Raw genomic sequence first — 27,994 nt, 5'->3', positions numbered from 1 at the left:
AGTCAGTGCCTAACTCTCCTTGCTTTAGTGTGACGCGGTTCAGGGGTCCGAAATCCCCAGGCGGAGACCCAGGGCGCTGTAGCTGTCCCTGCAGAGGGCACGGTGGCGGACGGGGAGGGGGAGGCTGTCCGCTCTGGCCCAGCCTCCGTGACGTCACCGAGCTCGCCGCGAGGGGCGGGGCCGGGAAACGGCTGTTCCCGCGCGCGCGCTTTCAGTCTTCAATTAGGTCCGCAATCCGCACATATAAGGCGATTGCCCCCAACTACCGCTTTGCATTTTTCGGAAGTTTTCTCTGCGTTGCTACCATGTCTGGTCGTGGTAAAGGCGGAAAGGGCCTGGGCAAGGGGGGCGCAAAGCGCCACCGCAAGGTGCTGCGCGACAACATCCAGGGCATCACCAAGCCCGCCATCCGGCGGCTGGCCCGGCGCGGCGGCGTCAAGCGCATCTCCGGCCTCATCTACGAGGAGACCCGCGGGGTGCTCAAGGTGTTCCTGGAGAACGTGATCCGCGACGCCGTCACCTACACGGAGCACGCCAAGCGCAAGACGGTCACGGCCATGGACGTGGTCTACGCGCTCAAGCGCCAGGGCCGCACCCTCTACGGCTTCGGGGGCTAAAGCCGATCTCACCCGCCGTACTTCTCATCCAAAAGGCCCTTTTCAGGGCCGCCCACATGTCTCTTGAGAGAGCTGCAGCCTTCCTTATCCCGTCTTAAGCCTCGGTACTTTTAAGAATTCAAAACTAATGGAAATTGCAGTTTTTCCTTGGTGCGTTGACTTAACCTGATTACTTTCGGACTCGGGAGTTCACTAAATTGTGCTGTCCATGCTTCGCGGCATTCGGGTCTGTTTAAGCCGCCCCCAGAGCGTGTTTGTGGCGGCAGAGAGCTCACGTGGCATTGTCTGCTTTCCCACGGGGTCGCCTCTGTTCTCGAGTACTTCGGGGATAGAAGTGCTCGCTCGGATCTTGATGTCTAGGAAGTCGGGGTTCCCGGCGGGCAGGCTGCGGGCCAGCCTTCGCCGGGCTTCCGTGCCCAAGATGGCGGGGCGGGCGAGGGACAAAGGGAGCAGGCCCGCGGCGCCGGGCGGCGGGGGAACAAAGAGGAGTTCCCGCGGAACGGCCGGCCCCGCCCCGGCCTCGGGTTGGCCGCGCTTTTCCCGCGGGCTCGGAGGTCCCGGAGGCACTCCCGGCGGTGGGGGTGGGGTGGGGCGGAGATTCACTCGCGGGTTGACAGCTAGTGTTTAGCGTAGCCCCCGAGATTTTCTGAGTTTGAAAACCTCACGTAGATAAGGTTGTCATGTAATGAGCGGGACTTTTTAAAACCTGTAGATACAGGCATCGGGATTCTTCACCCCAAATTACTAAGTATAGGGAAGGAAAGAGCCCTCTTCCTTCAAGGTTCTTCTAGCTGGATTAAAATTTATATGAGACGTATGAACAGGAGGAAAAAATGCAGTTTTATTACCTGCGTGCAGAGGCCCAATAATGAAATTGAGACTCAAACGACTGAGGCAGGCAGTTTTTGTACCTTTTAGACAGAAGATTATATATTAGTGAGGAATTATAGGATTAAAAACATGTAAATTAACCTTTAATATAACTTTTTAAAAACCTTTATATAACTTTTAAATTAAAATTTACTGCACCGACCTTACTTTCACTTTTACAAAGAGTAGGGAAAATAGAAAATAGAGAAAACTGGGACAGACTGATGATACTAACCATAGATGAGCATTTGGAAACCAATGATTTGTTCGAGTCCTTCATTTTTAACATTGAAAAAAGTGTCTCTGAGTCAGCTTAGCTAGTTGGGGAGGAGGGACAGGGTTAAAGCAGATTTCCTGACAATGTTCCCTATAATTATATCTACTTCTCACTTCCTGGTTTTAAGCCTTATAGTCCATTATTATAAGTAATCCACACATGTTATTAATAGAATATTATGAAATAATCCACACAATGAAATTTCTACTTAATATTTTCCAGCAAAGCATCTATACATTTTTTTTTAAGATTTTATTTATATTTGACAGAAAGAACAAGCAGGGTGAAAGGAAGAAGCAGGACCCAGCTGAGAGGAAGTAGGACATGGGGCTCCATCCCAGGACACTGAGATCATGACCCGAGCTGAAGGCAGGCCCTTGGAGCCAAAGGCAGGCCCTTAACTGCCTGTGCTACCCAGGTGCTCCTCCGTACATTTTTTAAAAATGCAAACAACCAAGCAGATGTCAACCAATAGATAGGTGATTTATAACACAATCAGGCATAATCACACAGTCTAACATTGCTCTGAAAACAAATGAGCTTTAGCCAGATGTAGCAATATGGCAACTCATTGTTCCCTGATAAAAGCAATTCCCAGAAACTAGATCCAGTGTAATACTGTCTTGATCCACCTAGGCTAATTATGCTGTGATGAACAATCCCCAAATCCTAGTGATTTACGATGATAAAGTTTCATGTTTTGCTCATAATGTTTGACTGTGGGTCATTTATTTGGTATAAAGATTTCTTATTTTGAGGTTATCTGATTTTCCTTTGAGTGTATCAAAGTATAGTTCTTTTATGAAGTGAGACTGATAGCAGTCTTCTAAGTTGTTGGCAACACAGCAGCAATCTTAAGCGTGGCCCTAGAATTTCTAGTCTGGGAAAGGTTATGGATGGCAATTTCATGATTTTCTTCTTGCTTTAAAAGTGCAGCTCCTTTTCTGAAGATGATTCTTCAGACTGGCCAGACGCTACAGTGAAATTAGGCAAAGAAAACTGGAGGCATGAGAACAAAACAGGAATAAAAAGTTCCTACTTAGCTCTTGTGTGAATTTCCAGGGTTCCTTCCTTATAACTCAACATTCTGTTCAATGAGGTACCCTTAGTACTAGTGAGACATGAGGACGTCCCTGGAAAATGAGACACATGTTGCTTGAATTGGCAGGCAGAGGCAAGGGAAGTCTGCCAGGGAAGCCCAGGTTGTCCTCTAAAGAGTTCACAGGATCCAGAGATATTCTAAGGAGTGGTTTAGACTCTTAGTAGGGGGATATAGATTCCTCATACTGCCAGACAAGGAAACCTAATTAGTGTCACTTGCTGGTAGTTTTTGTGGCCTACTGCCTTGTTCAAAGCTTCAAGACTCAGATTCTAATATGGGCAGGACCACGCGCACCTTCCCGTGGGACCTGGGCACACTTCAACCAGAGGCTTTAGCTACAGTTAATATTTTGGGAGACTTTCCTCTGAGTAGGTACTGTCCTAAATGCTTTATTGTGTTCTTTTACTGATCATTCTGCAATTTCACATGGTGGTTACTGCTCATTATTCCCATTTTAGAGATAAGGAAATGCTTGGGAAGGTTTAAGAAACTGGCCCAAATTTAGCATTGAAAACAGGCCATCAGGAATGTATCATGTCCTAAGAGATTCTTCCTTAAGGCACGCTTGTATATGTCTTTTCAAGAACTGTTTTCAAATGCACTTAAAATAAGCTTTGGAGAGCCTGAAATGGATGCCTTAATTACCTGTGGGGCTTAGGGAATCTTCTTCACAAACCCCATTACAAACCTGAGTCACTTATGTAGGAAACGGTTGGGGTTCAGAGTTGATGTCCAAGAAAGAATTCTTGAGACATCTTTGGTGCAAAAAGGTGGTTTTATTAAAGCACGGGGACAGGACCCCTGGGCTCTAAGAGCTGCAGTGGGGCCATGAAGCTTGGCCCATTATATGCTTTCAAGTTGGGAGGGGTAAGGGACAGCACAAGCTTTCAAGATATTTTGGAAAGACGGTTTTCAGGACCTTGAGGGAGCTAGCTATTGTTAGGAAAAAGTCATTTATTACTACTTAGTAAAAACTCATTCATGAGGCTCTTTAGATGTATTATCAGTGGATCATATGTTTGGAGAATGACCGATAACAGATATCTTGGTGGGGGTAGAGAAAAAAGTTTCCAAGGGAATTTTTATGTATTGAAGTAGACTTACAGGATTCTGGGGCATTGCCAAAATGTTAAGCTAAGATTGCCTCTGGCAAGGTATTAACGTGGAGGCAGCTGAGCTCCCACAGGAAGGTCACTCTACCTGCTTCAAGGACTTGCCAATAGGCTGTAGGAAGTAAGGAAATTTAATTTTTTCTTTTGCCTTGCTTTTCTTTTCCCACATCACTTATATTAATGTTCATAGAGATCTACTTTGTAGAGACTTGTAGATAAAGACATGTAGCTAATAAGGAGAAGCAGATTTCTGAGCTATTATACATTGCCACTGCTCATGGTTTACCCCCTACAGCACAGTGCTCAGAAAAGCCAAAGTTGCTGCCTAGTGATCCTTAGTTTCCATATCTTGTTTTATACTTTGGCCGGTTTAAACTGTGCTATGCATCAAAGCACAAGTGTTATCTCCTGGTCAGTTTTACTTTTCTTTTATTCTAATGGTCAGTTTTCCCTCTGAGCCTGTTACCCTATTCCTATGATTGCAACCGGTCTCTAGTTTGAGAAAAAGTCAACAGTCCTTAGATGGGGATTCAGATCCCATTTTTATTTATTTATGTAAGGGGCTACTTAACCTTAATTCCTCAGGTCATTCCCTTGTAAAATGGGAGATTCCATTTTGTATGACTGCAGGCTGAAATCAGGCAAAGGACAAGCACACGAATGGTAATTCCCTTTTAACTCTTCTCCCTTAAAATCCCAGGGAATGAGGATGTGACTGAGGACAAGATCACTGGGGACACGGAGAGGTTTAGGGAGAACTCTGGGACTCCAAAAGGCTGAGGAGTGAAGAGGCTGAGAAATTGAGGCAGATCTTTCTCTTCATGCCTCCCCCACAACTCCTACCCCCCTCCACCCCAGCGTGCCAAATCACAGATGGAGACTTTCACTTGCTTCCTCCCCCTTCATGTTTTCCAGTTTTAAGGAGGGTCTTTTAAACCCCTGTGTATTCAGCCGGGTAGAAAACTAGTGGAAGTTTCTGACCTTGCCAAGAGGCAATATTTAGCTACGTTAAAATATGCGGTGAAGAACTTAGTGGAAAAGGAAGGACGCGCGTTTGAGACTGGCAGTCACCCACTGTGGTTTAGAAATGCAAGTTGCAGACAGTGCCCTGTTCCATTAGATGCCGCTGTAGCCACTCCCAACTTCACAAAAAGTTAAGGGGGTGAGGGGGTGGAGGAAAGTAGTTTCATTTTCTCAAGAATGCTTACTCCCTTGTTTTGATTTAGGGCAACTCAAAACCGGGAAAACGGCTTTCCCCTACTTACTCCCGATCTAGAGTAATGGGAGAACAACGAAAAACTGAAAACGGGAAAGCCCTCTCTCGAGGTGGGAACATCATAAGGGTATTGCTTTTAGTAGCTATGGAATAGCGAAGCAGAATGCATGGTAGTCTTGGTTACTTACAGATTTATTCCTTGGTGATGGTCTCATGACGAAAACTTGTGTTCCCAGATAGTTATTAGCGACCAAAAATAAATACCGTTTGTTCTCCTATTTTCACCAAGCTTGTAAAGTCACAGCTCTTTAAGTGACAATGTGGGTGGCTCTTAAAAGAGCCTGATGACGTTAGTGGTGCCAAAGGTAACAAGTTTACTTGGAGCTGGTGTACTTGGTGACGGCCTTGGTGCCCTCGGACACGGCGTGCTTGGCCAGCTCCCCGGGCAGCAGCAGGCGCACGGCCGTCTGGATCTCCCTGGACGTGATGGTCGAGCGCTTGTTGTAGTGCGCCAGGCGGGACGCCTCGCCCGCGATGCGCTCGAAGATGTCGTTGACGAACGAGTTCATGATGCCCATGGCCTTGGACGAGATGCCGGTGTCGGGGTGCACCTGCTTCAGCACCTTGTACACGTACACCGAGTAGCTCTCCTTGCGGCTGCGCTTGCGCTTCTTGCCGTCCTTCTTCTGCGCCTTGGTCACCGCCTTCTTGGAGCCCTTCTTCGGGGCCGGAGCGGACTTCGCGGGTTCAGGCATGGCGCTGGTATATCACCTCTTCCACAAAACGAAAGATGCACGCCCACGGCCCAGCGCCCTCCTATTTATTTGGTGTGTATGCAAATTAGGGATTGTAGAATTGAGCTTTCTGATTGGTTTCTGAAATATCCTAACCCCTGATAGGCTCCTTGATTATCCTAAACTCTCATTGGCTCTTCCCCCATATATCCAACTTTAAGTAAATTGACCTTGCAACCGTAAACGCCCTATGTAAATTAGGAGGATGATTGATTTGTATGGGCCTTTTGATTGGCTGGGGTTTGTGTTGGGCCCACGGCATAGGCTGCTTTACGAAACCGCCTCAGACTATAATACTCTAGCTTCTTGCCTAGTGAGGCGCTCCTTTTCTCTTTTTGGTGCGTTGTTGTCTTACCGAGTATGTCTGGACGCGGGAAGCAGGGCGGTAAGGCCCGCGCCAAGGCCAAGACGCGCTCGTCGCGGGCGGGTCTGCAGTTCCCGGTGGGCCGCGTGCACCGCCTGCTCCGCAAGGGCAACTACGCGGAGCGGGTCGGGGCCGGCGCGCCCGTGTACCTGGCGGCCGTGCTCGAGTACCTGACGGCCGAGATCCTGGAGCTGGCGGGCAACGCGGCGCGCGACAACAAGAAGACGCGCATCATCCCGCGCCACCTGCAGCTGGCCATCCGCAACGACGAGGAGCTCAACAAGCTGCTGGGCCGCGTCACCATCGCGCAGGGCGGCGTGCTGCCCAACATCCAGGCCGTGCTGCTGCCCAAGAAGACCGAGAGCCACCACAAGGCCAAGGGCAAGTGAATCAACGTATCATACTGGTGTATCCAGTTAAAACCTTTCTCACTCAAAGGCTCTTTTCAGAGCCGTCCACATTTTCACAAAAAAGCTTGTAGCCAAATCGGAGTCCCGCTTTTCTACTATGTAAGCCTTAACTGGTTAGTCTGGGTAGGCTAACGGTAGTTTACTTACTGTCGCTTGTTTTGGATGTCTAATCGTACTTTGGCCCAGGGTAAGGGGACTTAGTATGTAAGCAAGGGTTTACCATAGTTGAAGAAAAGCTAGTTAGTGATGGTAACGTTTACAAAACCTTGTCTCTAGATGTACAGTTTGACTCCTTGCTCCCTGAGTCGTGCTTAGTAGAGTTAGAGAAGCGAGAAGAAAAGGGGTAAAGTGAGTCGCTGTGGGAAGGGGTGCTAGCCTGGAATGGCTTAGCCATTGAAAGTAGAGCTATAGGACCGGAAATCGGCGCGAGCTGTTTCAAGGAGGAATTGAGTGAAGCTTAATTAGCCCCTGTACGGGAGTCGGTCACCATTTGTTGCACACTGGTACATCCGCTAGGCGTTTAACGTGTTTCCCAGAGTGGAGATAGGAAGGGTCAGTCCAGGCCACTCAAGGTTCAGTTCAGTAAAAGTAACCACTTAAGAAAACGAAAATACATGTTTGTTCTGAAAGTGTGACCCTCGGAATCTTAGGCCTCACTACGTAGATCCCTAGACTTGGCATCTTCCCCGATCCCCAGGTGACTTGTTTAGAATTTGAGATGAAGCAGAATATTAAGCTAACTTCTTGGATCGCGGTCTACAATAAAGACGGAGATTGGAATGTTGACTAATTCATCCAATCGGAGTTTAGTAGTAATTCACCAATCACGTCTTTCCCTCTTTAGCCAATGGCTTTATTGCGCGGGACTTTTGAAAAATTCAAGACCAATCGGAAGGTTTCTGAGTCTATATAATGGTAAAGTCTTCAGGCTTACTCCTCAGTTTAGTTTTACTCCTGAACTCCTTGTAAGATGGCTCGCACGAAGCAGACGGCGCGCAAGTCGACCGGCGGCAAGGCCCCGCGCAAGCAGCTGGCCACCAAGGCGGCCCGCAAGAGCGCGCCGGCCACGGGCGGCGTGAAGAAGCCGCACCGCTACCGGCCCGGCACGGTGGCCCTGCGCGAGATCCGGCGCTACCAGAAGTCCACCGAGCTGCTGATCCGCAAGCTGCCGTTCCAGCGGCTGGTGCGCGAGATCGCGCAGGACTTCAAGACCGACCTGCGCTTCCAGAGCTCGGCCGTCATGGCGCTGCAGGAGGCGTGCGAGGCCTACCTGGTGGGGCTCTTCGAGGACACCAACCTGTGCGCCATCCACGCCAAGCGCGTCACCATCATGCCCAAGGACATCCAGCTGGCGCGCCGCATCCGCGGCGAGAGGGCGTAAAGCTTTCTCCTCCTTGGTCCTAATAACTCAAAGGCTCTTCTAAGAGCCACCCACTTCTCTAAGATGGCTGTAATAGTGATTGTGAATTGTTGAGGTATTAAATGCCTTTTGAGGTTATCTTTGGAGTTGGTTCCTGATATTTACACTTCGTAGGATGTATTTGGTTTCAGAATTGCAAGCTCCTGAGCGGTCTCCTACATATCTTTGCCCTTCAAGCTTGACCTGGGCATATCAATGTAAGTCGCACCTGGTAGCCCGAGAGTCGCTTTAACTTGGGACGGGGACTATCCACTTTTAAGGTTGGCTAGTGTAGGGTAGTTCTAAGCTTCTCCGGGCACTGGTGGAAGATGAGGTCCTTTATCCATAAGAGGTTGAAGTTGGGTGAAGGTCGCTGTTGGTTTGCTACTGCTCCTTGCAAGGGTGAGTTCCCCCAAGTTTGGGCTACGACAGTTGAAAAACCAGCTCTATGTATGTGGTCATGTTCGGTTGTCTTTTCACGTCTGAAGCCAATTTGCTGAATTCCCATCTCTAGTTGAAATTGAAAGTTAGGGCTTTCCTATGACATGACCTTTACAGGCAGAAAGCAGACTAGTAGTTGACTTAAAGAATTACGAGAATTTCTAATGAGCTTACTGGGAGCAGAGCCCAAGATAGTCATGATGGCTTTTACACTCTGACCCATCAAGTGTCTAACCACAGTGACTTGGACATCAGCTTGCTAGAGATGAAAATCCTCAGAAACACCCCTGCACGCCCCGCCACCCCCCCACCCCCCCAGGACTAGTCAGGATTTACACTGTACCAGATTCACCTCATGTGGTTTACACTAATAGTAAAGAAGGCCATTTTAAAAAATATTTTTGGCCTCATCAAGAAAGCAACTGTGAACTCTCACCAGGAATGAACATTTATAAATAGCATGCTTATTTATATCAGAGTTAAAAGTTCTCTAAGAAGAACGTGGGAAGATAGTTTGACTTAATAGAGATCAGTGATCTCAATATTGAGTGCACATTACAGACCATTGGATGTTTTATAAAAAAATATCTTTACCTGGGGTCCAATCAGTAGCATTTTAATTGTAGTCTGTGGGGGTGATCCCAGGCAAAAGTAATCAAAACTCAGGTGCTTCCAATAGGTCGTTAGGGTCGAGAACAGATGCTACATAAATTCTAATCATGTGCTTAGCTCCTGTTGGATTTGACTCCAGTTTTAGCAAGGATTTATCTACGGAACCAGGCTTTCTTATAGCTTGCTTTCAGAGAGAATGTCATGCTCTCTTAAAAGATGATTTTCTGGCTTGCTTGAGGGCTGTTAGTCTCCGCAATGAATCAAACAGTATCTGACTTTCATAGCAATTTCTTAGGATGGGGCTCTGTATATAGACTATGTATAGACTCTATGTGAATCTATGATGAGGTCTGCTTTGGGCGATTGGCAATGCCGGGTTTTAAGGGATGCTATAAAGAGGAACCTTCTGGATTTCTGGCAGACAACCTATGGAGACCTGTCTATCTTCCCACTGGACACAAAGTCCTGTTTGCTTATTCACCTGGTTTTTCTCCATGGCCATTATTTATTAATTGATTTGTCTTCTTTTTCCCCTAATCTTTTCATTAAAAAAAAACTTTTTTATTATATGACATTTCATAATATAAGAAAGCAGAAATATTAGCTTCATAAACTCTATGTACCCTGCACCCAGCTTCCACATCACCAACACTAGCCAGATGTTTTATCCGTGTCTCTTCCTCCCACTGCCTTGATCATCATAAGGGAAATGGTATCATTTTTGCTCTCAATACTTTAAAAACATGTCCACCATTTAAAGACCTCATTATGCCATGACGATTCCCCCAACAAATGTTTCTAACGTGGGTGAATTTAAAAAGTGTTTTTACTCCACATATCTTTGTTGAGAGCGTGCAATGTGCCAGATGATTTTCTGTGCTTTGGGAATATACTCAGAACCATCCAGACAGAATCCTTTGCCCTTGTGGAATTTACATGTGAGTCTAGGAGGGACAATACATCAGGTAGATGCCACGTGTAGTATGTTAAACGGTAAGTAGGAGAAAAATAAAGCTACAGTAAGGAGTGCCATGGGGAGCTGAGACTTAGATAAGGCCACCTGTGCAGATGACACTAAGAAGATCCGGAATCAGTGGAGACTCAGAGACTTGAAAGATGCCTCCGCCTTCGGCGCAGGTCATGATCTCAGGGTTCTGGGATCGAGCCCTGCATCAGGCTTTCTGCTCAGCGGGGAACCTGCTTCTACTCCCCACCTCCGCCCCCACATGCTTCTCTTCCTACTTGTGCTCTCTCTCTCTCTCTGTGTCAAATAAATAAAATCTTAAAAAGAAAAAAAAAAAAACCTTAAAAAAAGGGGGAGGGTTGCTGAACTGCCAGGAGGCTTCCTGCAATGGGCAGGGCACAGTCGGAGGAGATGAAGGCAGAGAAACAGAGAGAAGAGGATCAAGTAGGGACTTGTAGACTGTTAGCTCCGACGTGTAAGGTCTTGAGAGGAGTTGAACACAGGACTTTCTGTGTCTGTTTCTCGTATAAGCAGGTTCTGCTTTAGGTAGTCTCCATTGGGCTCCAGTACAAAACTTAGGGCCCAGTTTTCTTCCTGCTTTGTGCATTCCAGACCTTGAAAATAGAAGCTGACCTTGAGCATTTTATAGTTAGAAAAGGGAAAATCTCTGAAAATTAGGGGTTAAATGCAATTCATATCCTGGTCTTTCAAATTCACTAGTTTGTGTTGCCACAGGCAAAATGTTTACCCTCAGGCAACAGACTCCCGTTTATTCGGATTACAAATGCAAATGTCTTCAGGGTCTAGGCAAGAGGTTCTTGGGTCAGAATCCGGGGTGAGCTCCCCACCTGTACTACACTGGGGCCATCAGCAGCGGTGTTTCTGGAGGTATCCAAGCCCTCTGATGGCCAGCTGCGGGCTCTGGGTAACAGCTGTTTCTGTTACGTCAGTTGTCCAAGAAGGGTGTTAATGAAACCTGCTGTGGAAATTGTGTAGGTAAAAAAGCTATGACTTCATTAGTTCAAAAGTATACTTTGGTTCCTACATTGATCATTTTATTTAATCCAGCCAATAACTCTGTGGGTTAGGGGCCTTTAGTAGCCCAAATACAGTGTCGAAGAAGCATAGTGAGGGGAACTCCTTTACACAGGGGTCATTTGAATAATTCAGTCATGGAATTATTATCTCTGCTGCTAGAGAATGGAGGACCATTTTGTGTTACCTGCATGGTTTAATTTCACTCCATCCATCCATCTGTCCATCCATCCAAAACTTTTTGAGTGCTTACTATGTGTCCCACATTGTTCTAGGGGCCGGAAACAGAGCAGTGACAAACATTGGGAAAGTTCCCTGTGTGGAGCTCAAGGATGTTCTCACTGTGGGAGACCAGAAATAAACAAAAATAAACAAATACAGTATTTTGGTAGGAAAGAGATTAAGAAACAGGCCAAGAAGATTAAGGACTGTGGAGTGGGGTGGTAGTGGAGGCTTGTAGTTTTAAATAAGGTGGGTGGGGAAGACTTGGCCCCTCAGATGCCCCGGAGGCATCTGGGAGGGAGACAGGTCTGCACACACCTGTGAGAGGATCCTTCCACGGAGAAGTTACAGTGATGACTAAACAGATCCTAAGTTGGCAGCATACTCAGCGATCTGATAGATAACTAGATAGAACCAGGGTCGTCTTCTGTTTTCTCAAGCTGGAGTTGCTAGGTAAATTCAGTATTGATTCACATATTTTTAATGTTTTTAAAAAGTATGAGTCCAGGTTCCTGAGCACACCTAATTTGAATGCTGATCCAAGAGGCAAGGGCAGGAATAAAGGAGTGTTAATCTCCTGGAGGACCACCAGCCCGATTCAAAGACAACAGTTATTTAAAAAATTTTTTTAAATTAACATGGAATGTATTATTAGCCCGAGGGGTACAGGTCTGTGAAGCGCCAGGTTTACACACTTCACAGCACTCACCATAGCACATACCCTTCCCAAGTCCATAACCCCACCACCTTCTCCCTACCCTCCTCCCCCCAGCAACCCTCAGTTTGTTTTGTGAGATTAAGAGTCTCTTATGGTTTGAAAGACAACAGTTATTAAGGAAAAGAGTATTAATTGTGTGATAATTTATTTAAAATAAAAAGTAAGAGATCTGAGGTTCCAAATAATCACTGTCATCATTTTTCAGAAGAAAGAGTACGGAAACAAAGTGGTTCTTCACAATTCCTAAGGTCACCCAGCTGGTAAATGATGACACAAATTTCAGCCCAAGTAGTGGGCCTCAAATCCTTCCAATTTTAAGCACATCTTATTGCTGTTTTGTAGTTGCGTACCTTATCATGTCCTCTACAAGATAAGATTTCATGTGCTAGTAACAAAGACCATGGCTGGTTCACCCTTGTGTTTTAATTGAATGATATACACCCAGTTGAGTGAGGTAGGCATTTCAGACTTGGAAGGCTCCGAGGAACCTGTCAGGGTTTCTTGAAATGCGAGAGCAGAGCTTTTAGCATAAAGGCAACACTGAATCTTACAGGACGTTTGACACATAAACAATGAATTGACGAAATGATTGAAGGAGTTGAGAAAATCCCCCAAGATAAAAGAGCATAAAAGCCAGGACTGAGGCAGGGAAGACTTGAACTTGTATACCGGATGGTCGGACTTGGAATGCACATTAAAATCAGTGGGCTGCCACTGGACTCCAAACTCAGCCTGATCTTTTTCACGAATCTGCCCATGGAGGTCTTCCTCCGCTTTCCAACGTGTTTTCTTGATTTGCCAAGACTTGCGCTGATTGCCTCTAGCTCAACTGGGATTCCCAATAGCATTGAGCACTCTGCATCTGAAACAGAAAATGTGATTCTAACTAGAGTTGTATCGTTTTATTTTCTTCTTAACTGAAGCAAGTATTGCCAACATTTAGAATTCATTTGTGTTGCACCTGGAAGCTCCAGTGTCCTCCTGTAAGAACTCATCAGTTTACCTCTTATTAATAATATTTATAATTTATAATTACCTACTTAAGCAGGAACTACCTACTTATTTCCAGATAAGTAGTTGTCTCCTGAAATGAATTTTCCTTTCTTAGATACTAATTGAACTCCCCAAGTTTTGTGGCTGGTGTGGCCATCGACTATTTGTGGCCAACGGTGTATTAGCAAAGGCAGTGTTCCACCGTTCTCAGGATTTCACTAAAGGGTGGGGCTGTCTCCTTACCCTTTCCTCCTTCCTTCAGAATGGGATGTGAACAAGATAATTGGAGCTGGAGTGGACATCTTAGACTAAAGGTAGGACATTACTTACATGTTAGATTAGTTTGTAGTGGCGTCAAACACACTACGAGGCACGCCATTTTTGAGGCACATGGCCTCCTGTGTAGGCTGACAGGGACACCCCAAGCAGCCATACATTTTATGTGGGTGTTGTCTTCAGAGGACAAAGGTGGCTAATGTGGGTGGGTGGGTGGAACATGGGTGGACAATTTAAGACTATATAATTCCTGACTGTCTCATCACTGTTTGGTGTCTCACAAATCCTTGGCACTTCTCCGTCGTTTCCTCTCTTCCTATCTACGTGTAGCGCATGAGCTCTGCTTTCTTTTTCCACGTGTCATGACTTCTGGGCTACTCATTTATGATTTTTGGTAAATACAGCTTTTGAATTATTGTCTCCATCTCATAAAATTCCTCGCTTACCTATTTAACACTTCTTAGAAGTGTTTTACTTAGAAATCACCTACTTAACATTTCTTATGAGTTTCATCCATCCAATTTTTGGTCTTGTCTTGGTCCTCAGTAGCAGAATTTAATAGAATGTATTTGAGACTATTCTCAAATAATAGAGCAAACACACATTACACACAGGGAGAGGAGTTCCCTCAGGACAGCGGGGCCCCATTCCAGGCCTGAGCTATGTATCTGTGTGAGAAACAGACTTTTATCTAGTTTAACCAGTAACTTCCAAGAGTATCTAGTACTAACTCATAGGGGTACATAAAATACAGTCCTTAAAAGGACCAATGGACCAGATTTGCTATGCTAACATTCCTTTCTACATTTCAGCAAGATCAGATCCTGTATTTTAGTAAGGCATACCACTAGGACTTCTCAAAATCCTCATGAACCAAAGATGAGACATGGCTAGATGAAAGTGTAACTGTAGAGCCCCTCCGGTTAACTATAATCCATAAACACAAACTCTGGGTGTCTTTTCCTCTACATCGATTCTCCTCTCTTGCTGTCTTGTTTTTCCTTATTATTGTTTCTTACTCTACCTTCCTTCCAGAATTGCTTTTCAAGATTAAATCCATTCAGCTTTGGCAATGCTAAAGTGATCTTCAGACAGAGGCTTGCCCCTTCTGTTAGTCTGTGTGGTTGCTAAAATGTCCATTCTAGACGGGGAGCCCTGTGAGGTCAAGGATTGTTTCTATCCTGCTCACTGATCTTTCCCAAGTACCTGTCACTTTCTGAAACTTAATAGGCTCCAATACATGATGGAATCAATTCAGAGTCCTCGTCCTTCCACTCGACAGGAATTTAATCTACGATTCTAGAATACTCTGTACTAACCACTGCCCTCCCTGCCCCAAACTCCATGACCCAACAGGGAAATGTCTAGAAGGGTGAAATGTCAAAAGTGAGGACAGTAACTGAAGTATCGTGGTTGAGATTAATTTCAAGGTATTTTAAAAAATCTATAGCTGACATTATATTCTGCTAATGGTTCCTATCAAGTCTCTTAAGGGGAGACTACCCACGCCTGGCTTCTGTGTTGACAGCCAGAGACATTGCCCCCAATAAGAGAGGCACTGTTTCTAGGCTGTTTGCTGTTGCTTCTTCCGCTTCTCCCTGTAAGTCCTGTTTAACCTTTTTCAAAGAAGCCTGAATGTCTCTATTACTTGCAAAATAATTAGTTTTGAGTGAGTTATTCTTCAAGACATCCTTTCTTTTCAGTAAAGTTTCCCCCTCAACCACTTCCATTTACTAGAAAGTTAGTTTCTCACACTTCCAAGTATACATTTTCCTGTTTTCCACTAAGTAGGTCTCACACAGACCCAGAGCACAGCATGCTCTCTAGACAAGCCTGTCTATAAAGAATGCCCGATATATATTCAACTTGTAGGGACAACTCAGAACTTTCGCAGCTGCAAGTCCTGAAGAATTTCTGAAATTCTAAACCAAAGTTCAGCAACTACAAATACCTTATCTTTAAAGTAAGGGTTTGCTTTCTTTTTTTTTTTTTTTTTTTCGTTCTGCGTTTCCTAAAGCCATTTCTGCCGCAGTAAGACAAGCTACTGAGAAAACAAGGATGGGAATGTAGGAGATAGAAATTTTTAGCTTGGGTCACAGCTTTTTTCTAGTACTAAAACATTTCAGTATTAAAGCTCTCTAAGTTGAAAGAATGAGTGGCTCTGAAAAGAGCCTTTGGGGTTTGGTATATATCAAGAAGCTTACTTGGCGGGCTCACTTGGAGCTGGTGTACTTGGTGACGGCCTTGGTGCCCTCGGACACGGCGTGCTTGGCCAGCTCCCCGGGCAGCAGCAGGCGCACGGCCGTCTGGATCTCCCTGGACGTGATGGTCGAGCGCTTGTTGTAGTGCGCCAGGCGGGACGCCTCGCCCGCGATGCGCTCGAAGATGTCGTTGACGAACGAGTTCATGATGCCCATGGCCTTGGACGAGATGCCGGTGTCGGGATGCACCTGCTTCAGCACCTTGTACACGTACACCGAGTAGCTCTCCTTGCGGCTGCGCTTGCGCTTCTTGCCGTCCTTCTTCTGCGCCTTGGTCACCGCCTTCTTGGAGCCCTTCTTCGGGGCCGGAGCGGACTTCGCGGGTTCAGGCATGATGAGGATCTGACACCTAAACCTACTAAAGTGAAAGTTGGGTGCCGGGTTGGCCTACTTTTATATGGCTTGTATGCAAATAGCGGCTTAATCTACCTTAATGCCTGATTGGAGCAAATCAGCCAGTAGAAAGACTTTACACAAATAAGGAGACTTCCTATCTCCTTTCCGATTGGCTGTTTATGTGGCAACAACTTTAGCCCCTTTTCTCCATTAGAAAAAAATGTTTTCAAAAACAGCTGACGTTTGTCTCGTCAGTATTAACTATTTATGAGTCTTGCGTGTCTTGCCAAATCCCCGTCTGAAGAGACAAAAGCCTGATATAAATTTATGACCCTCTTTCCCCGCCAAATTGCAGTTACCCTGATACTCAGTGCAGGAAAGAGAACACAAAAATTAGCTGAATATTTTCAAAGTTATGCCATGACATTCCCAGTTTGATCAAAGTCGGCAAAATTTAAGGTTTAAGGCTCAGGGGATCGTCACATTTCAACAGCGGTGCGATTTTTGTTCCCTAGAACCAGTGTCTGGAAGTGGTATCTGGAAGTGGCGTTCGGAATGATGGGATAGGGTGTTTCCACTGCAAAAAATACGTTTCTTCAAGGTCAGAAGCTTTGAGAAACGATAAAGGACGAAAATGGACTGGGTCAATCAGGTCCAAGAGCAGAGCTTCTGAAACTATAGCTCAGAAACTATGAATTTTCATTTTTGTGTCTTCCTAAAAAGTTAATACCGAACAAGGGGATTAAAACAAAACCGATTAAGGCAGTCTAAAATAAACTACAGGCTGGAAAAGGGACGGAGAACTGTGAGAAGATAAAAGCACATTACGACAGAAGACTTTCTTAAGTGAGTTTTGGTAGCCAATCACAAGACTCACCAGGTTACTTAATTCACCGCGCGGAATTTGAAGATTCGGACCAATCAGGGGGACGTTGCCTTTATAAATAGGAGCCGGGGCGAGGGACCTTTCAGTTGTAAATCCTGTTTGCAATCTTTCACCATGGCTCGCACGAAGCAGACGGCGCGCAAGTCGACCGGCGGCAAGGCCCCGCGCAAGCAGCTGGCCACCAAGGCGGCCCGCAAGAGCGCGCCGGCCACGGGCGGCGTGAAGAAGCCGCACCGCTACCGGCCCGGCACGGTGGCCCTGCGCGAGATCCGGCGCTACCAGAAGTCCACCGAGCTGCTGATCCGCAAGCTGCCGTTCCAGCGGCTGGTGCGCGAGATCGCGCAGGACTTCAAGACCGACCTGCGCTTCCAGAGCTCGGCCGTCATGGCGCTGCAGGAGGCGTGCGAGGCCTACCTGGTGGGGCTCTTCGAGGACACCAACCTGTGCGCCATCCACGCCAAGCGCGTCACCATCATGCCCAAGGACATCCAGCTGGCGCGCCGTATCCGCGGCGAGAGGGCTTAAGTCTCTGCAAGCAGAGCGCCAACTTGAAACCCAAAGGCTCTTTTCAGAGCCACCTACAACTTCGGCCTGAAGAGCTGCCGCACGAGTGGGATTTCCGCCCTCCCCGCACCCCCCATCCTCTGCCGCCTCCCCTCCCCCGGCTAAGCGTGGGAGGGCTGCTAGGAGTGGCGGCCAGTGCTGCTCGGGTGGCATAGGTATCCTGTGCACTCTGCTGGCTGCCCACTGCCCTGCTCCGGCCCTCGCCCGAATCCTCGCCAAACGTCTGATCCGTCGCTTGGCCAGTTCGTGTTTCCTCGGAGGCTGATTGAGCTGCGTTTCCAGCAAAGCGTGTTTTAACAAGTACTGGCTTTCTCCTTGGAGCCATCCATATGGCTGAGTATTTAAAAGGGGTTCCTAAAACCCTGGGTTTGAGTGCTTTCAGGTTAGTTGTGAAATTATTATATAGTGGCAAGTAATGTATCCACCCCGGAAAACAATAGCTCCAGGTTTAGGAAATCTACCGAACATGCTGTCACGGCCTGTGCTATAGGTAATCAGGGCCAGTCTGCAAGGTCAGCAGTTGATAAATTCAGACAGGCACATGAATGCGTAAAACGTAATCACGACGGCAACTTGCCAGGAATCCAGGCATAGATTTCCACATTTCATTATCAAAGGAGAAAGAATGGATCCTCGAGGAACCTGGAAAGCATCCTAGGGGTTCACAACGTTTGCCAACGTATGCGGGGGCATGTGCACACCTGTGTTCAGGAACCCATGAGGAGTGGTCTCTGAGAGCAGTTTGGTGGCAGTCCATTTCTTGACTGAGCAGTACATCCTGTAGTAATGGTCAACTCTTGTCCTGGAAACTGGTACCTCAAGCGTGGGTTCTGCAGAGTTTTCAGAGGCGGCAGCAGCAGCAGCGCGGGTGGGCAGGATGGGCAGCAGCTGGTAGGGGCAGGGCACCATTACCAAAGGTTGTGGCTGGAGTAGTAGCTGAGTATCTTCACACCAGGAATTCAGAACTTGTTGCGGCTCATAACTGAAACCTTAAGGTTGTGCAGAATGTGTCTGCACCTTAGTTTTGTGTGGGAAATATGGAGTTAGTCATTAGGGCAGAACCCAGCCCTTGCAAAGGTAGTGGTTCCTAATCCATTGTTACTCCTCAAAGAACCAAGGAGACAACAGCTCTACAGTTTCCTCCCAACAAACAAATTCAGAATCCTATAAAAACCCTAGCGCCGGGTGCCTGGGTGGCTCAGTGGGTTGAAGCCTCTGCCCTTGGCTCCGGTCATGATCCCAGGCTCCTGGGATCGAGCCCCACATCGGGCTCTCTGCTCAGCAGGGAGCCTGCTTCCTCCTCTCTCCCTCTCTGCCTGCCTCCGCCTACTTGTGATCTCTCTCTCTCAAGTAAATAAATAAAATCTTAAAAAAAAAAAAAAAACAAACCCTAGCGCCATGGAGGATCTGTACATCATTCAGATTTCACAGACAGTGAAACTCCTAGCCTCATCCCAGGGTTTATCCCTCGTTGTGGGGATTACTAAACACCTGAGGCTTTGGGGGAACTAATTGAACAGCTGCACATTAGTGAAAACCCAAGTCCTGTGACAGGAACCACAGAACGAGGATATTAGCAGTTTATTCAACAAATATTAGAGGTTCTTGGTGAGATAAGTTACCCGCTACAGAACCCAGAAGTCAGATTTTGGAAACAACTGAAAATGTCACTCAATGCAATATTTTGGAAACTTGACACAAACTTGCAAATAATAGCAACATATCATGTGGTTTCTTTGTGACTATTAAGAAGGTTATAAGGCCCCCAGTCATCACCACTTTTATATTTTTACATTACATACATTTTTTACATTACATACATTTTTACATTTTACATTACTTTTGCATTAAAAAATGTAATTGTAAGGTGGAATGCTAGAAACACAAAACAAAACTGGCAAGAATTCAGGAGGGGTTGGGGAGACACAAAACAAAATGTTGTACATGAAAGCTCATAACAGCTTTGTTTGCAATAGCCGTAATATTAAGAAACAGCTTCACAGCTTTCAATGGGTGAATGGTTAAATACAGTTTCATGCATTCATGCATGAAATGCTACTCAGCAACAAAAGGGAGGCTAGTGATACATACAAAACAACTGGGCTGGATCTCAAGGGGATCATGCTTAGTGAAAAAGGACTACTGGGGAGGAAAACTTTTCCTCTACCCTTGCAGATTCTTTGGCTGTACAGTGATACAAAAACAGATTAACAGGAGAAAAATTTAATCATGTGTGTATGGTAAAACTCATGGGTAAAACCGGTGAGAGTTGAAAAGACCGATGGTCTAGTTAACAGCATTTTGCCAATATTAGTTACCTGGCTTTGATATTGTAACAGACACTGGTTATATGGGATACGACTGTGAGAGGAAATGGGTTCAAGGGGATCTAGGCTCTACTGGGGCAACTTCTTGTGAATCCAGTTACTGCAAAATAACAAGTTAAACAAACAAAAAGCTGCTGTGACAATTCTTTAATGATTGCTACTTTGCATTGCTTGGGATTCTGTGGTTAATTTAAGAAAACAATGTGCTTTCTGCATCCCCCATCCCTGCCAACCTCCCCCCCCCCCCGCAGCAGTTTTTTGCTTTCCTCTGGCTTTTGCTTTCTTCTTCTGGTGGCAAGTCCATTGGGCTGATGTTTGGTTCATTTATGTTGGTGCGTGATATTATATATTGTTGCCCCTACCTCAAAAGTAAGTGGACTTTCAGAATTTGATATTCCTAATCTCCAAATTTTCTGATGTGGTACTTGGCTGAGCTAAATCCATGCTCTTTTTGAACATCATAAGTATGCAATTAAAATTTCTTATTTAATAGTTCTATTTATTCTAAGGACATCTTTTACATTTTCTTAAAGCTAAGCTACCATGTAACTAGCTCAACAAATATATTTTTCCTTAGAGTTCATGATAGCTTTGCTTGTGTTACATGCACTAAACCCACAAAAGGGCTCTCCACTTTCTGTCCTCCATATGAAAAGAACAGACTTTTGACAATTTAGATTCTTTTCCTCTGCAACCCTTCATTGTTGAAATACACATGCTTAATTTGTTAGGTAAAGCACACTGTATGTATACATGTGTTGTATTGGAAATGTTTTGAAATCCTTCCAAAATACTTTGTTTTTAAGAATAGAATTCCTGGGCAATACAAACTTATTTTTCACAAACTAGATGCCAGTCATTTGCTTTATAATAACTTATCAACTGCTGCTGTACATTCTTACGGCAAGTCTACCGAAACTCAGGTAAATCAATAGGTTCAATGTTACAGTTTGAAAGCTGCCACTCACTGATCCCGAACCTGAAGCCTGGCCTGCTCCTCCACGGTATATTTACGAATTCCTTTGCTTCTTGGGGCTTGGGCTTGATTAAACTCCAGTTGTGGCAATGATCCAAAAATATATATGGAAAAGATAAATCGTGAAACACATGTACATATATACGAAGGAAGTCATTTCGTTGTTGTACATGTCTGAAACTTGTGTTTAGAGGTTCTTATTTTCCAAATGTCAGTAAGTCACCCTATCCCGTGTCTACTTTAGGCCTTAGAAACAAACGGGGTGAGGACTCCGACTTTTCTTGGGTTTTAAGTTTTCACAGAATTCTGCACAGTTGTTAGAAAAGGGACTGCTGCGGGCTGGTATGAAGTCCTATACAGTCCTTTGATTGTAATTCCCAGGGACTACTTACTGTGCCTGGTTGGGAAGGGCCTGGGCAAGGGCGGCGCCAAGCGCCACCGCAAGGTGCTGCGCGACAACATCCAGGGCATCACCAAGCCCGCCATCCGGCGGCTGGCCCGGCGCGGCGGCGTCAAGCGCATCTCCGGCCTCATCTACGAGGAGACCCGCGGGGTGCTCAAGGTGTTCCTGGAGAACGTGATCCGCGACGCCGTCACCTACACGGAGCACGCCAAGCGCAAGACGGTCACGGCCATGGACGTGGTCTACGCGCTCAAGCGCCAGGGCCGCACCCTCTACGGCTTTGGGGGCTGAGCATTGTGCTCTCCTCACCGGTTCCCTGGTTTCTCACCCAAAGACCCTCTTCAGGGCCGCCTGCTTTTCTGCTAAGGATCTCTCACATACCCCTGGGTGCTGCTCTGGGGTTGGGGGTGTGTTGGTACAAAACGTTGAAAGTTCATGGGCACCAACTGTCATCTGATGCTGTCCAGTGTTTGTACAAAAAAAATATATGCATATAGACATATACACAGCTGCTGCGAATGTAGCATCGAACACTTTCACGATCGACAGGCGTGAAGTGGTGAAATCACTACAGCACGTAGTGAAACGGGGGGTTAGACAGGTTAGTGGATGAGGAATCTTTTGGGCTGCCTGCAGACACCGCAGTTCTGCACGCCGCTCGGCCTCTCTTACGACGCTAAGCTATAGTTTAGCGAAGTTTGCTACAATGTTTTCTCTAGTGTTACAGTTTTTATTTTTTTTTTCAGTATACATTTGTATGTGTGTGTTTGCAAGTGGTGGGGTCTCCCAGCCATATTATGTTCTGCCTAGTCAGATCTGTTAGCTTCAGAATAAAAACATTAATGAGCACAAACTTTAGCATATGCCCTGTTGAATGCATTTGTTGCACAGAGTTTTGTCCTGTGTCAAACCTATTTTTGATGAGATGGTCAAAGATTACCAATGCTAAAACCTTTTGGAAAAAAGCTGGGGAACACTAGATTCAAATGATGTTTGAGTATCTCCAAACAATGTTATTTGCAAAGGGAAAATATATCTTTACAGGGGAGTAATGCTTCCCACCCCCTGCCCCCAACTCCTTCCATCCCCCCCATTCCTGTGTATTAGTTAAGTGTTGTAATTTAGCGCCACTGAAAGAAACCGACTACCTCTGAGCCTTCCCTTGTGCGTGATAAATATAGAGCCTCACCTTGGACAGAAGTGGAAGAACCTAATCATGCCTCAAGCTGCTGTTTACAGAGAGTACAGGGGATAAGGAGTCAGTTAAACACCATCACATGGAGAAAACATCAGACCGGAAGGTGGGACATTATAGAACACAATTAGTTTGGTTCCTCCCAAAGGTCAGTCATAACAAAAAGTTGGAGGAGTGTTAAGATCAAAAAAGACTCAAGTAATAGAGCACTAAACAAGATGGATTGATCGAATCCTGGCTATCTATAGATAAAGCTATAAAGGCCATTTTGGAGACAAGTGGGGAAACTTGAATGCAGACTGGATATTAAATCATTCTATGAATTAATTTCTTTTCTTTCTTCTTCTTTTTTTTTTTTGTTTGTTTGTTTGATAATGTTAAGATTATGTGGAAAATTCCCTTATTCTTAGGAGTTAGATATTGAAATATTTAGGGGTACAAGCCTCATGATGTCTCCAATCTACTTTTAAATGGCTCAGCAAAAAAATGTATATGCATATAGACATATACACAACAGTGGTAAATTGTGCTTAGCTATTGAATTTAAGTGTTGGTTATAAAGATAATTGGTCAACTCAACTTTCATCTTTTTTGTTTGAACATTTTAATAATAAAAATGGGAGGAAAATGAAACAGGTGACAAAACACGTTGAAAATGAATGTGTGTCGTTATGGGAGAGGCTGAACAGGTGAGTGTAATGATCTGTCTGCATGCAGAGAGGGGACAGACACAGCAGGACACCTGTCCCATGATGTGTGTCAGAAGCCTGTGTCTTATTCCCCTCATGCTCACTCCTTGAATAGAAGTTGGCCGGAGGGCAAGGACATGGACCAGGTCACTTCTGGCCATATTGTCGAAGAGTAGGTTAGCCTCCAGAGTAAAGATCCAGGGGGACAGTGAGTAGTTAAATGCCATGGTGTTTGGGAAGGAATTTCTGAAGGAGGCCCAGCAGTTGCCGGAGTGAGGAAGGCCCCTCCCATCAGCCAAAAACCTGGGCACCAGATTGCTTCCAATAACTCTTTGGGATATGGTGCCTATCCATACTCTGTGCTGTGGAGTCACCACCTTGCACTAAGGTCGATGTTCAGTCAAGGTCAGGACAGGTGACAGATAGCCCCTCACAATGGGCAACAGGAGGAGCATGTTCTAAAGAAGCAGAGATCAGAATATTGATTATTTTCATCTAAAGGCACTTGAAAAACAGTAGATGCAAGAAGGGTGCTCTGACCTTCCCTTTCCTTCCTTCCAAAAAGCAGGAGATAAAATTCCCATGGGAAAGGTGCCCCTTCCTGTCCTAGGAGGAAAGAACATTCTTCTCCCCAGAGATGGGAACTGAGATGGAGAGAGATCTGTGAAAGTGGACCTTGTTAAAATAACTTTCATCTTCCTTCAGCTTCCCTCTACCATTCAAGTCACTGTTCCATAATTTCCTCTTTTCGCGTAACTCAGGCTGTACATACACAGGTCTAACCACTTCTTTGGGTCTTCGTGTTCTTGTGAAGACTGCAGAGCATATGGAAAGTAAAATTTGTATTGTTTTTCTCCCGATAATTTTACCTTCCCTACACATTGGTGTTGGGAAGCAACTTTAAGTACGTAAAATACACAAACTCGACCAGAAAATATTTGAAACCATTTAATCCATTTAATACCCTTTTTTTTTTTTTTTTTAATTTTAAAAAACTCCAAGTGCTTGGTTGCAACAAGACTGACTGACTCTGGTTGATCCAACATGAAAGGTGATGTTTTAAGGGGTAGATGACCACGTCCTGGGGAGGGCTATGGAACCAGGCCTGAAGACTCTCAGGTGCAAAACTTGAAACCATGTTTGGAATCATTCCAGCTACTGAGGTCACAGAGGCCACCACTCAGCGTGTACTTGATGCCCTGGAAGCCATGGCTGCTGTGACTGCCAAAGTCTGGATCCTTGTTTCAGTTCCTCTCCCAGCGGAAGTGAAGCTCTGGTCTCTACTGTCCCATCCTGCAATTCTGAAGGGAAGTCTTTCGAAGGGGACACTGATCCACGGAGCCAGGCCACATGGCTCCATTTTAGATGTGAGGGTGGCTAGACCGTTGTTGGGAAGCCTGGGCACGTGAAGTCCGTTCTGACCTGGCAACCACACAAATGGTTGGATGGAGAGAATACATAGATCACTAGTTTACAAACTTTTTGTCCTACAAGTTCTGCAGTAAAAGACCAAACCAAACCAAACCATATATACTTGAAACTAAAATGTTATGACGTGATATTTTCATTTATTATATGAGATGGTGTTTTGATCTTTTCTTTATATTATATTATACTATTTTTTAAAAAGTCCACATCAATGGATATGATGTAGGAAAGATTAGGGCTTGAAGCAGATGGCCAAGAAAGAGTTCTTGAGATATCTTTGGTGCAAAACCAGTGATTTTTTTTTTTTAAAGATTTTGTTTATTCATTTGACAGACAGAGATGACAAGTAGGCAGAGAAGCAGGCAGAGAGAGAGGAGGAAGCAGGTTGCCTGCCGAGCAGAGAGCCCGAAACAGTGATTCTCTTAGAGCATAGGAAGAGGACCTGTGGGCAGAAAGAACTGCGCCAGGGTTGCGAGGAGTGGCTCTTTACATAGGTTCATGTCGGGAGGGGGTTAGGGATAGCGCAAGTCTTGAGTTTCCAGGACCTAGCTATTGTTAGGAAACTTAGTAAAAACTCAGTCATGAGACTCTTCAGATGTATATCAGCGGGTCATATGCTTAGAGGATGATTGCCAACGTGTATCTTGGGGTGGGGGAAGTAGAGATAAAGGAGGTTTCCAAAGAAATTTTTATATGTTAAAGTGGACTTGCAAGATCCTGGAGGTCAGGCTATGATTGCCTTTTGCCCTTAGTAAAGTATTAATATTGAGGCAGCTGAGTTCCTAAAAAGGAAGGTCACTCTGCCTGTTTGAAGAACTTGTGAAAGGGCTGTAAGTAGTAAGGAAATATCATTTTTCTTCTGCCTTTGTTTCCCACAACAGAGGCAGGTAAATCGGAACTTTAATCTTGTATTCAGAGGGGCAGTTAATAAATCTGAATAAATGTACCATTTTGACTCACAGTAAGTTAATTTGGATTAACTTGGATGATTAAGTATTTTCATAATATCTCTGTTGCAATAACTATTTTTCATACTGTATCAGTGAATATGCTAAAAACATAATACCATACATTTTTAGGAAAGTGAATACACTGTATTTTAGGAAATACATTGTAGTTTAGGAAAGTAAATGCAATTCATACATTGTAGAAAAGATCAATCCTAGTTATAGGACTAAAGAAATATTTTTTGTTTTGTTTTTTTCAAGTAGGCTGCACACCCAGCATGGAACCCAACATGGGGCTTGAACCCATGATCCTGAGATCAAGACCCGAGCTGAGATAAAAAATTGGACACCCACCCAACTGAGCCACCCAGGCACCCCAAGAAATAGTTTCTTTGGCATCATACTTAAACCAGATATGGACCCCCCCACCACCAAATTGCTGCTAATCCCTCTTTTATATTCTTTCTCTTATAACCCATGCAAGAAAAGTAAAGCTTAGGAATTCTATCGCAACATATGACTATTTCATTAAATAGTGATAGAAATCGGGCTCACTTTGATTACATAGGAGCCTATGACAGTGGCATTTTTGTGAGAAAATTTTGGGTAAAATTATCCTCTTTGAAAGGTGGACATTAAAATAAAGACCTGTGAGAACAGGAAACAGGAGGGATCTTTATTTTAGACATCCAGATTGGGAATCATTAAATTATTTTTATTACGAATTGAGGGTTTACAATCTGTATCTAAAAGTCTGCAATAGCCCTTTGTAGCCACAAGCCCGACATTTGTGTCAAGGAAAATTGTGAGAGGAAAAAGCTCTAGGGGAGCAGAAAAAATTATTAAAGGAGAGGAATTCATATAAAAGTTTACTTGTGGCCTCTGATAGCTTATCCATTCCACTGAATCATTTAGTCATTGCACAAATATTTACTAAGTGAGTAGTAGGTGCTGGTCATTACCTGGGTCCTGAGAGTGTCAAAATGAAGATACTGTCCACGCCTTCAAGACATCTGGAGAGCTGTATAAGTGTGTGGCAGCTATTTAGCCGGATAGGAAACTATGAAGCTGGGTTAGGTACATGTGTGCAGCACATGTGTTGGAACGTCAGGAAGTCCTAGGCACTGATTTTGCCTGGAGAATCAGGTGAAGTTTTCCAGCAGGAAACTTAAATGAGGGAAGGGGATGGGGATCTGCCACCCCACGCTATGCGACCTTATGGGTTAACTTTGTGCTCAAGGCATTTGAATGTCCTGGGATCGAGCCCCACATCGGGCTCTCTGCTCAGCAGGGAGCCTGTTTCCTCCCCTCTCTCTGCCTATTTGTAATCTGTCTGTCAAATAAATAAATAAATGAAAATCTTAAAAAAAAAAAGAAAAAGAAAAAAGCAGATCCTCTGAAAAATAAGGGATGTTGTTATACATCCTGTCCTAGGGAGCGACACTTGTCTCTTGCCAGAAATGAGAGGTCGGTACCACACCTCGACAGACTTTGCCATAAACATTAATATCTGCCATCTATCCTTTTGGGGCCCATTTATCTTTCCAAAGTCATTTGCTTTTCCATAAGAGCCTTTCTTCCCTTCTGCAGGTGTTAGGAGAACCAGTGAAGGCTTTTTATTTTTTGTGGTTTTGCCTAGATGGGGTAATGAAATGTGCACATCACTGAAGTCTCTGCAGCAGGTGGAGGGATGGTGGGGGGCGGGGGCTGGGAGTGGGGGGTACAGGCGAAGATCTGGCAGGAACCTGTGGTCACAGAAGAGTAGAGAGGCTCAGGCTGGGAGGCCATGTGCAAGAGGAAGAATGTCGCTCTACCCTTTCCGGGTGTCTGGCTGAGCCTGAGAATGAAGCTGACATAAAACAGTTTAACAAGAGAAAAGCTTACACGTGGTACTGAATACTTCTATGTGCTCGTGGGGGTCTTCACAGGAAAATGAAGCCCCCAAAAGTGGTTAGGCCTAAGAGCTTATACACTACGTTGAACAAAGAGCAGTAGGTTGGGATGGCCTCTTGGGACACCTTTCAGTTGATACACAGCTCCTTCCTCAGTGCCTGGATGTCCCACCACATATGGAAGAGTCTGGAAGAGATGACTCAGGGAGGATCTTCAGACTGATGGGAAGAGGGCACAAGTTTGTTCATTGGGAGGAATTGGGCCCCCAAAGCAAAGTAAGAATCATGGAGAATCTGGGTCAGGAAGAGAGGCACCTCACAACCCTGTGAAGAGAATGCAAAGGGAGGAGGGATGCACAGGGTCGGTCAGAGCAGAGATGTTTAGTGTTATTTTGGATTTGGCGATTAGGTCACTGGAAAGGGTATTTTTAGTTAATGGTGCAAAAGTCATATAATCATGAAGGATGACTGAGATGTGGATACTCCAGATTACTTGGAGGTTTAACACCGTAAGGACGTAGTAATTGATGGGAGGTCTGAAGGGCTCGTTTTCTCCAGCATCCAGTGGCCCAAACCCGTCTCCAAGTAGGGAGGGCAGATTCTGAAAGTTACAAAATGAGCAGGGCTTGAAGACCACCTCTTCTGCCAGCCTGGCGGGGAGAAGGGAG

General features: G+C 45.3%; 3 protein-coding genes across 4 annotated transcripts; 2 read left to right on the top strand and 1 right to left on the bottom strand.

Moving 5' to 3' along the window:
- Positions 1 to 258: 258 nt before the first annotated feature.
- LOC101683478 lies at positions 259 to 21,481 on the top strand. The gene is made up of 5 exons (XM_045082301.1): positions 259 to 588; positions 6,628 to 6,674; positions 7,733 to 8,083; positions 11,987 to 12,003; positions 21,154 to 21,481. The coding sequence occupies exons 1-5, from the start codon at positions 306 to 308 to the stop codon at positions 21,464 to 21,466; spliced, it is 1,011 nt and encodes a 336-aa protein (XP_044938236.1). The 5' UTR covers positions 259 to 305; the 3' UTR covers positions 21,467 to 21,481.
- LOC101671838 (histone H2B type 1-C/E/F/G/I) lies at positions 5,516 to 16,059 on the bottom strand. 2 transcript variants are annotated; one of them, XM_045082275.1, is made up of 2 exons: positions 15,978 to 16,059; positions 5,516 to 5,910 (listed from the first exon to the last, which is right to left on the bottom strand). In XM_045082275.1, the coding sequence occupies exons 1-2, from the start codon at positions 16,014 to 16,016 to the stop codon at positions 5,569 to 5,571; spliced, it is 381 nt and encodes a 126-aa protein (XP_044938210.1). In that variant the 5' UTR covers positions 16,017 to 16,059; the 3' UTR covers positions 5,516 to 5,568. The 2 variants fall into 2 exon arrangements, with proteins under 2 accessions (XP_044938210.1, XP_004778810.1); XM_004778753.3 differs by lacking the exon at positions 5,516 to 5,910 and adding an exon at positions 12,282 to 13,015 and having other exon boundaries at positions 15,627 to 16,056.
- On the top strand, positions 16,989 to 17,493 carry LOC123392646 (histone H3.1). The gene has a single exon (XM_045082257.1). It carries the CDS (start codon positions 17,020 to 17,022, stop codon positions 17,428 to 17,430), a length of 411 nt encoding a protein of 136 aa, XP_044938192.1. The 5' UTR covers positions 16,989 to 17,019; the 3' UTR covers positions 17,431 to 17,493.
- Positions 21,482 to 27,994: the final 6,513 nt, after the last annotated feature.

This window comes from Mustela putorius, unplaced genomic scaffold, assembly GCF_011764305.1.
Source record: "Mustela putorius furo isolate JIRA1106 unplaced genomic scaffold, ASM1176430v1.1 tig00000594_pilon_pilon_pilon, whole genome shotgun sequence".
Lineage (NCBI taxonomy): Eukaryota > Metazoa > Chordata > Mammalia > Carnivora > Mustelidae > Mustela > Mustela putorius.
Note: the sequence above shows the minus strand (reverse complement) of the source record. Positions and strands in the feature narration are given on the sequence as shown.